Source organism: Gymnoscopelus microlampas (genome assembly GCF_963454915.1).
Source record: "Gymnoscopelus microlampas genome assembly, chromosome: 6".
In the NCBI taxonomy this organism is placed as follows: domain Eukaryota; kingdom Metazoa; phylum Chordata; class Actinopteri; order Myctophiformes; family Myctophidae; genus Gymnoscopelus; species Gymnoscopelus microlampas.
The window spans coordinates 42200256-42211049 of NC_139943.1; the positions used below are offsets into that span (position 1 = coordinate 42200256).

Below are 10794 nucleotides of genomic sequence, written 5' to 3' on the forward strand. Positions count from 1 at the left end.
TATGTAATATTACAAGAGATAATATACAAAGGCAGTCTGATTGAATAAATGACAGTAATAATGTATCGGTTTGTGTAATGGTATCTATCGCCACTTGTCTTGTTCTGACAACAGTAATGAGGTTTCTGCTGATGATCGCCAGAGGGCGTGCTGATCAAGTCCATAGCTGGAACCGTTAGATCAGTATTTAAAGAGGTCAGGTGGCGACACCTAGAGGTCTATGAGGAGTTTCCACGAGATCCCAACTCCCTAGCCAAAAGGGGTATAATTTGACTAATTCAATTAACTTGAAATTGAAATCTAAAAAAATATATATGAATGACTATTCTAAAAATAGGGTATATTTCAATATCGGCCACTATTAATCCATTTATAAAATGTATACATATTTTTATACAGTTCTAAATATTAACAATTCAAATATAAATAAAATAGAGATAAGACAAAATATTCATATGTATGATGATTTATTGAAAAAAATCTAAATCGGCTAAGTAAATAGAAATATGAAAATCCTGTACTCAGGTCAGGAGGAGACAGTTTGTAAACACTGAAAAAGACACACAAAGGGTGTGTGTTTAGAGTTACTACAATTTCATTAACATCAATAGATCAACACTATGCACTGGCTTCACTGAGCTCCAGCAAGCATGCACTTATGACTCAAACGTCATCCTTCAAAGTTTATCTCAACATCATTCTGGTCAAGTGTCTTGGCTCCGCTTACGTCAGTGGGTAATTTCAGGTCATCACTTGACTCTTGCCAACTGCTGGCATTTTGGTGTGTGGTTTTTCTTAGACTTCATTAGTCTCTCCGTTTGTCATTCGCTGTCATCAGTGCCCGCTGGCACGACCTCTGACTCCATAGCCATTTTTGGCATTCAGCCCAGGGTTGCGCTTCTCCAGGGCGTCGCTCTCATTTTCCTCCTCCTCCTCACTATCATCTTCCTCCTCATCACTCCTTTCATCCCCTTCCAGCTACGGAACAGAGGAGAGACAAAAGAGAGAAAAGGACAAATGTGAAGGAGAACAAAGAAGAAATGCTCAAAAGACAAGTTGGGACAAAAAAAATAAATGTGTAACTAATATTTTTGCTGCAAGAGTACTATGCACAGTACAATACCTCGCCGGAAAAGGACTTATACAGCATTTTTGCTATAAGAACGGCCCAGTAGAAGTGAAGTATTTGCAGCAAACCCAGCATGGAGTTGAAGAAGTAGTAGCCAAAGAAAGGAGGATAAAGCTCCACAGGGTAAACCCATGTACAGTGAATCAACCTGGAGAAGATATATACACATGACGTTTAACACACAAAGACACATATCACTTTTATTTGCGTAGTATTTTTAATAACAGAGCTTTTGCAATTAAATAAAAAGGTAACATCATCCATCAAATAAATTAAAGCAAGTTGAAATTAGATAAAATGTACTGTGTGTGGTGTAGGGAGACTCAAGCCTAATTTACACTCTGCTCATTGGAAATGAAAAGTCTTAATATTTACTTCATTAAAGGGGAAGACCACTCATTTTCAACATTGAACTATGTCTTTAATACACATTAGAGCTGTTGTGTGGAAATGTACCCCCCCCCCCCCTCTATGTTGCCTAGAACTGGATAATTGATTGAGGTCATGTGATCAGTGACATACGCAGGGTGTACTTTTGGCTGAGGGGGCGGAGCCAAAAGTACACCCTGTTTATGTCACTGATCACATGACCTCAATCAATTATAAGGAAAAAAGCTGGGTTAAATGTATATTGTGTATTGTTCAGTGTATAGCAAGTCTCTACAATAGGTTTTTTTGAAATATTCTTTTGTAAAGTAATGTAACGTAATGTGAGTAATGTAACTCACCAGAAAGGCAAAATGACAAGTCTTGTCAATATGAACAGGAGTGTGAACACCATGAAGATGACATTGGCAGCCAACTGCCACTTGAGATAGAATAACATTTTTGACACCTGTCAGACAATGAGGGAAAAGTGGTTATTCCTTGTCCTGAGTTAATTGATCATCATGTATTAATGTATACATTTGAGGCATTTCTCTTCAGCTTAGAGGAGAGAAGGACTTGAAACACAGATCTTTGACCGGGATTTAATTGGGACATTGCAGGATAGGACATGGGCACAAGGATTTCTTGAAAATGCAAAGATCGCACACAGCTATTACAAGCCCTGCCAACGCCGAAAAAGTTCTTGTTCTTGTTTGAAATACGATGCAGCCATTAGTTGTTATGCCAATGAATCCCCCCCCCCCCACACATGCCTGTGTTTTGTCACTACTGTTGTACCCTACTGGCACAGCTGCCAGTACGGAGCCCCCAATGGGAGGACGTAGCGCATCTGTCCTACACCTCCCGTTCAACACTCCCCACCAACAGGCTCCGCCCTCCGCCCATAGGAGCTGCTGGACTGCCCTCAATGCCTGGCTTCCCTCGCCTGAACATGGCCAATTGTGTTCTAACCACTAGACTCCGTGGTGGTGGTGGACAGGTACTCCCCCTGCACGCCACTCAAGCTCCCATGATAATGTTTAGAATGATGATGACAGTGGTGAAGATGATAAGTATTAATGTTAGTTTTATGTCACTGTGAAACTGGGGTTTACCTCCAGAAATATGTCCGCAGAGTCATGCGTTGCCATGACGAGGGTTCCAACGCGGATATAATTAGAAACCCAGGAGAAACCCAGCAGCATCAGAGTGGCTAAATGGTGGAGAACCTGCTCCATGAAGTCCTATACACAGCCAAACAAAAACATGCATGCAATTAGATCAGCTGAGATGTACTGGACATCATTTGAAAGAGTGACATTGGGGGATTCATTACTTTCTGCTTAAAATTTGGTCAATGAACGAATAAAACCTGTACTTCATATACTGTGAATCAGACCCAGGTAACCAAATAACGCAAAATACTTTAAAATTAAACTCTTTCATTGTCTCCGTTGGAGATACATACAGTACACAACCTACTGAAACGTAACAGCGCACTGACCTTCCGTTTCACATCACATGTGAGGCTTAGGAGCAGAGAGAGATAGAAGCCCATTTCGATGAGGTAATACCAGTACTGAGATGGCAGCATAGACTACACGGACAATACAGACATATAGAGACACAGTATGTCAGTACTAGATTAAATCACAGATAGAAATACTACGCAACCTTTTAGGAGAGGAATTCAGTGGATTTACCTGTTTAGGGAAGCCTGCCCAAACCTCCCTCAGATTATAAAACCAAGGTTTCTAAAAAACACACACAGAAGAGCAGTATGAGGGGAGGTGATGAAACACATTTAAAAGCAGTGCTGAGGATAGACCAACATGCTCGTACATGTTAGCCTAGAACAGAGTACACAGCATCAACTGACAGGGAAAGTGTGAGAAAAACCCTGCAGCAGGTGGGGAGGGGGGGGGGGGGGGTAGAAAGTCATTGTCTCGTGTGTGATGAAAAAGAATACTACACCAAAATATTCTAGAGACAATGGCCTTCATTTATCAAGCTTGCACAAAAAAATGGGCGTACGCCGAATTCACCGTCACTTTCGGGATTTATCAATCTATCGTGACTTTGACTTGAGCGTACGGCCCGCTCAAATCTCACGTGAGGACGTGTAGGCTTTGGCAACACCAGTTTGTTCCATCATAGACATGTGGTACAGCATTGCACACATGTATCTACTCCAAAATGTCTATCTAACACACTAATAAACTAGAAAAAGTGCTCCTCGGAGCACAGGTCTCCGCCAGGTCAGGTACGTTATTGTGGCCTCCTGGTGGCGCTATAATAGGCCAATGTGAAAAGGGTGGCATTTCTTCCTCGGCCTATTGGGCGATATTTTGGTTTTAAACCCAATACTGATAGGGAACCTGAGAATGTCAATGAGGTTATCTGTAAACTGTGTCTGGGTAAGGTGCAAGAATCTGGAGGCAACACCTCTAATCAACAGACTCGAAACACAAGAGTGAGGCTGCAAAATTGGGTCTTGCTGGAAAATCTAGGCCAAATGATTCTCACTCACACACACACACACACACACACACACACACACACACACACACACACACACACACACACACACACACACACACACACACACACACACACACACACACACACACACACACACACACACACACACACACACACACACACACACACACACACACACACGGATAAGAGAAGGAAACTGGCAACAGTAAATAAGTCTGTTGACGTTTTGCCTAAGGGAAATTGGAAACCACCTCCGTCTTGTTCCATCTGTGAAAATTAAGTTTCATATCTAGTTTGGGTATCTAGTCAACCTATAATGCTCTCATTGTAGGTTGATAAAGTCATGATGTTGCAATACTTTCCTCAAATTTCCGCATTGTCATTTATTGTGCATACATTATAGACACTCTTTGTTGATCCCTGTGTGTCATCACAGCCTGCAGTACAGTAAGTGTGGAAAAACAGGACAGGAACAGCTAAATAACTTAATAACAATAGAAGTTCAAAAATGCAGTGGTGTAAAGTGACTAAGAACATTTACTCAAGTAGGCCTACTGTACTTAAGTACACTTTTTAGGTATTTCCAGTTTTCTGTACTTTTACTTCTACTCCACTACATCTCAGAGGCAAATATTGTACTTTTACACCACTACAATAATTTGAAAACTTTAGTTGTTACTTAGATTTTGATTATTATTACAAAACAGCATTAACAACTTCAGCCCTATATACATTTCAAAATACTTTTCCCACCACTGCAGAAATGGAATAAAGACAAAAATAAGAATAAAACAGGTAGTTAGTTGAAGCAGAACATATTTTAAAGCAAAATAAAATAATTATAATATGGTCCAAACTCCCTTGTGGTATTTGTCACTGTATATTTGCATATACAGTGACACACACACACACACTATATATATATATATATATATATATATATATATATATATATATATATATATAAAAAAAATAACAGTTATATGTTCTCTGCATTTAACCCATCCTAAGTAACGGGAGCAGTGGGCGCTACTTAGGCAGAGCCTCAGGGAGCAGTTAGGGGTCAAGTGTCTTGCTCAAGGACACTTTGACACATGGCTGAGGCCTGGACTCAAACTTGGGAGCTCTGACTTATCAGGCAGGCTATCTAACCAGGGAACATGGAATAGATTTATGTATATACTTATTTATTTATTTATGAACGAGTACTTTACATGCTGTTGTCCTGTACCTCCATCAAATAAAATGAAATGTAATAAAATAAACTGGTGTTAAATAGCTGGTGGAAAAGAGAAGTAAACGGGCACTGATAAATACATCACAGTTTGAGGTGAAAACATCGTGAACTTATGAGGAAGAGAATCAAACTGATGGTGGAGGTTGAATTAACTCAAGTCAAATAACCAGTTTGTCAAGAGAGAAAGAACTCTGTGTAAATCATGCTGTACAGTAGAATGTCCATGTTGCAAGTGTGAAGTGTGTGAGGTTGCGTGACAAGGAAACAAATACATTTTCCAAGGGTTTCCCCTCTCTCTCTCTGTATCTTGTTCCATCTGTGAACATCAAGTTGAATATCTAGTTTTGGATAGACAATGGTCTAATTGTACAGTACAGTACTCAAGTACTGTATTTAAGTACACTTTTTAGGTATTTTTACTTTACTGGAGTATTTCATTTTGACCAAGAAGTCTGTGCCCAATATATTACGGTCCCTTGCCTGCTTTTGGGTACCGACCCAACGGTTGAGAAACAGTGCCCTAGAGCAAGGGTCTTCAATGTTTTTTTGTTTTTGTTTATCAAAAAAAATATTTTACATAAGTCGGCCTCCTGGTGGCGCTATAAAAGGCAAATGTGAAAAATGCAGGGCAGATGTTTTTCCTTGGCCTCTAGGGAGTGTGTGTGCAAAGTTTCTGCCAGATCGGTGCAATTATAGTTACAAAAGCAAATCGGCCTGTTATAGCGCCACCATGAGGCTGATTTAAAAAAATTCAAGTGACATTTCTTCCTCTGCCTAGTAGGAATGTGCGTGTGAAATTTCACGGAAATCGCAAGCTGCGCTCATGATTTGAGGCATTGTGTTCAAAACGGAGCAATCCTGCAATCTTTGGGAGCCAATCTTAGCCAATCAGGATGGAATCTGGAAAATCGGACAGATCCGTGTTGATCACATGACTATAGAGATACTGTGTACCGATTTGCGTGTTTTTTGGACAAAATCTGTAGGAGTAATATCCAAAAATGTGTTTTGCAGAAGTCGGCCTCATGGTGGCGCTATGACAGGCTGATTTGAAAAATGTGGGGAAGAGGTTCTGCTGTGGCATCCAAGGAGTGTGTGTGCACAGTTTCACAGCGACCGGCCAACGGTGGCGGAGATTAGCTGGTCACAGACAGAAGGACGGACGGACGGACGGAAAAACATACTCTCTCGCCATGCCTTCGGCCTGGCGGAGACAATAATCCCTGTGAAAATATAACATTTTATAAAGGCATACATGGACATGCACGCCTATTTTATTTCCAAGTGACAATGACAAGCAATTAAAATCAAGCGATGGAAACAATCCAATGTAGCCTATTTGCAATGTTATACTGTAAGTTAGGTGGTTAATAATTCACCCATTTAAACAAGTGCTTTAACAGTCATTCAGATAAGATTGCAGATCTGGCTCAGACCTAGGCTATACGAGTGCTTATGCGAGAGCATTTTCGGGAGTCGGGACAGGCGCCGCTGTAATCTTTTAATGGACAGTGAGGTCTCCAAACGTATATACAGTAGCTACGTCCTGTGTGCGTGTGTAGTCGGACGCGGACATGACAGGCAGCAAGGCGGGCGGGGGAAACTCTTTCTTATTGGCTTTCGATACTTTGCTTGCTCATATTCCGGTTCATGCCGAAAAATCGGGGCGTTTTTTCATATTTATGAAGCCTCCAACAATTTGTACGCTGGGATTTTCATGTGCGTGATGAAGTGGAAAAAGAGTACCACATCAAAGTATTTTAGCGATGATGAGGAAGTGAAAGATTCAGTACTAGTAGCAGTGATACTCACATCATGGACAGCTAAGATTCCCCCGATGAATGCAAAAAAGTAGAATGCACATCTCCAACTGTGAACAGGCAGACACATGTGGTCACACAGCAACAGATGCTCACACTAATGTACACCACACACATGCGTATTATATGCACAAACAAACATGCACAACATGCTGACCTGGCTTCACGGAACTTTTTGCGGAGGCCTGGTCGCTCCTGGTTCCTCCTTCGCCTAAACCAGATTTGAAGACTTCTTTCTGACCAGCTGGTCTTCTTACACAGAGAACTCACATCAGCCTGGGACACAAGAGAAAGGATTTACCTGCTACACTGTTTCCACCTACCATTACATGGCTGTATTGTCCTGAAAACTACACAGGAAGATATAGTGGCAGTGGCATCCTAATCTCGCTTAGCCAGATGATCACAGATTTCTGGCTACTGAAAGCTTTTGGGAAATCGGCCTAATATGAAAGACTTCTTTAAAATCTTTGCGATCTCAGATTGTCTGGCTATGCGAGGTGTGGGGAACTGATCAAAGCCAAACACAAAATGCAGGGTACAAGCCCACTTAAGGGTATTTATTTGACACTAATGGTATCCTGGTGAGCAAAGTTGAATCAAATGATCATATTTAACAGTATTAATAGGGCCAAACATTTCCATTCATAAAGGGTATAGCTCTTTGTGTTGCTGATCTTCACAACAGTGAGAGCGAGAAGCTCCCTCTTAACCACTTGAACCCTGGCGTCCCTATTCTGGGGGGAACATTTGCAAAAAATAGCTGATCTATAAGCTCACAATGAATCGCGTTGCCACGAGATTTGGTGTAGAGGGAAAAAAGTACAGAGGCAACTCGTGTCCAGTTTACTAAGTGTAGAGGGTTTAACAGTGGTAGAGTAGGGTGGTTAACATACTTGCGACGGGACTCGTGACTGGTGGCAGAAGTATTTTTCTAGGATGTGGTTGGGTTCAGCTGGGAGACGCACTGCATCCCGGATTCCCAAAACACTCGCCAGAGGAGAGCCCACATACCTACAGCAGCACACATCCAACAGAAGAGGATGGAGAATTAAACTCTACGAGTCTGGTGATAGCACCCCCCACACACACACACACACACACACACACACACATTATATATACCGGTACAAGCATTTGGACCAGTGTTTCTGAGACTTTATATTTTCAATGACCCCCAGTATGATATGCATTAGGCCACGTTTGATACAATTTCTTAACTCTGAGACCCCAATCTTCAATGTAATCTTCCTCAGTGTTATTTAACACTCCGACAGTGCACAAATGGAACCAAATGGACCCGTGTGGTCCGCTTGGTTCCATTTGTACACGTAGTTACAGACCTGTAAGGCTCCATTTGGTTCCTAACTAACAGTCAAATTCACATTTACATGCACACACACACACACACACACACACACACTCTATCTCACCTCTCAAACAGGCATCTGGCGAGGAGCAGACCCAGGGCACAGGGCAGAGTAGCATAGAGATGGGAAGGTTTTGCATACACCAGTCCTTCACGGTCCTCTAGATCAGACCAGGTGAGGTTACCTGGCAGCCATAGACGATCCCACCACAACAACTCAGTGACTGACTCCAACATGCTGCCATCAGACATGGAACACAACAAAGAGGGGGTCTTCAGTCAGTCTATCTTACCCTTTGGACCCACAAATGAGGGATGTTGTTAATAGCAGAGGGCCCCCCTGGGCAGTACACGGGTTTATGCTGAATTCTGCATTGCATGCCGCACAGACAGTCGCTGTCTTTGTTTGTGGTGGTTGTAAAGCACACACGCCTACTACCAGTGGTGGAGAAAGTACTCACATTTTTTACATAAGTAAAAGTATCAATACTGTATCAATACTGCAATGCAGAAATACTCCACATACTTGGCATCAAAATATACATAAGGTACCGAAAGTAGAAGTACTCGTTATGCAGAATGTCCTGTTTAACAAGTTACCATTATGTCTAAAATGTATAAAAAAATATTTTGAAAATAGAAGATCTACAAGCTCTGAGCTTGTAGATCTGCTATTTTCAAATAGACAAAGTTTAAATAGGGCTGAAGTGGTAAATGCATATTTAGTAATAATAATCTAAATCTACAAGTAACTTTTAAAATAATAGTACTGGAGTAAAAGTACAATATTTGCCTCTGAGATGTAGTGGAGTAGAAGTAAAAGTACAGACAATTAGAAACACTCCAGTACAGCAAAAGTACAGTCCTTGAGTACATGTACTTAGTTACTTCACACCACTGCCTACTACACACTAAACTTTGCTGCTGTTAAACAAACTTCCATGTGGAGCATGGGGCGGTGGTTTAAGCCAACTTGAATCCGCATGAGGTCCCTCTCTGTCGGCATGGATCACTGGCATTTCCCCCTGATGCAGAATTCGGCACAACACCTAGATATTAGTTATGACTGATCCCCCGTACACACAGCTGTTCGGCATTTAATCCTTTTCCAAATTCACTTTAGCTTTAAAAAAAAACATACATCACAGTTATGCAACGCTTTTTTCTTTTCTTTTCAGGAGCGCCTTCAACAAACTAGTAGCGAATACTTATTCTCGTCACGTCTGTAGAAAGATGTTAAGGAACACATACTGTATCGGGAGGTTGATCGTTGAAGATAAATGAGGTGTCAGAGACGGTTTATCTTTGTTGAAGTGAGTCTGGCGACGTCAGTTGTTATGCTCTTGTGATTCGTTGGAGACCATCAAGGATTGTGGGTATTGTAGTCCGTGGTGGAAAGTAACTATGTACTGAAGTACTGCACTTATAAGTACAAATTTGAGGAACTTTTACTTTACTGGAGTGTTTCCAGTTTTCAATACTTTTACTTATACTCCACTACATCTCAGAGACAAATGTTGTACTTTTACTCCTCTACATTTATTTGAAAACTTTAGTACTTTGTAGATTTGAATCAAAACATACATTAACCTCTTCAGCCCTATTTAAACTTTGGCTATTTGAAAAAAGCAGATCTACAAGCTCACAATGCTTCACGATGCAATGCATTGTGAGCTTGTAGATCTGCTATTTCCAAAAGGTTTTTATACATTTGAGATGGGACATTCTGCATAATGAGTACTTTCTACTTTTGGTACTTTAAGTCCATTTTGATACCAATACTTTTGTACTAGAGTATTTCTACATTGCAGTATTGATACTTTTACTTCAGTAAAAAGAAAAAAATCCACCACTGATTGTAGTAGATGTCATGAAAGCATGGGAACGTTACGATATAAAACAATCCTTCTACCAACGTTCAAATATGTATCTTTATCGGTTGATAAAGATAACAGTAATTAGATAGATAACAGTAATTAATAAATATAATCTATAACCCCATTAAAGATTATGAACCTATATGATATGGTTTTGGCATCAATGGGGGGAAAAGGTAACAGGATAGATGGGCACCAATAAGGAAGAGTGGGATTGAATGATTGAATATTTTATTAAACAGAAATGCAAACTGCACAAATATACAGTCATACACTTGTCTAAAAGGATAACATAACGAAGTCCAGTGGACGTGTTTCCATTGAGGTCCTATATATTCAATTAATGAACATAGCATTACAAATAACAACAATATACAATATCATCACAAATATAAAACACTATATGTACAGAGTAGAAAGGGGGAGGGGAATAGGGGGAACAGGGGGAACACCTTTCTAAGGGAGAAGTAATATTTATATGAGGTATGTAA

The 10794-nt window shown here is 40.6% G+C and overlaps 1 protein-coding gene across 3 annotated transcripts; it reads right to left on the bottom strand.

Annotated features, from left to right (window-relative positions):
• Positions 1-470: 470 nt before the first annotated feature.
• cers3b (ceramide synthase 3b) lies at positions 471-9725 on the bottom strand. 3 transcript variants are annotated; one of them, XM_084060682.1, is made up of 11 exons: positions 9678-9725; positions 8491-8664; positions 7954-8071; positions 7215-7333; positions 7050-7107; positions 3202-3252; positions 3003-3095; positions 2614-2742; positions 1858-1964; positions 1124-1277; positions 471-978 (listed from the first exon to the last, which is right to left on the bottom strand). In XM_084060682.1, exons 2-11 carry the CDS (start codon positions 8661-8663, stop codon positions 835-837), a joined length of 1146 nt encoding a protein of 381 aa, XP_083916808.1. In that variant the 5' UTR covers position 8664; positions 9678-9725; the 3' UTR covers positions 471-834. The 3 variants fall into 3 exon arrangements, with proteins under 3 accessions (XP_083916808.1, XP_083916807.1, XP_083916806.1); XM_084060681.1 differs by having other exon boundaries at positions 9568-9699; XM_084060680.1 differs by having other exon boundaries at positions 8491-8720; positions 9568-9689.
• Positions 9726-10794: the final 1069 nt, after the last annotated feature.

Coding starts and splice junctions, on each gene's coding strand:
- cers3b (XM_084060680.1), bottom strand. CDS start 8,678: ATGTCTGATGGCAGCATGTTGGAGTCAGTCACTGAGTTGTTGTGGTGG. Junction 3,253..7,049: donor GAATCTTAGCTGTCCATGAT/GTGAGTATCACT, acceptor TGTGTTTTTTAG/AAACCTTGGTTTTATAATCT. Junction 3,096..3,201: donor GGGCAGGCTTCCCTAAACAG/GTAAATCCACTG, acceptor TTGTCCGTGTAG/TCTATGCTGCCATCTCAGTA.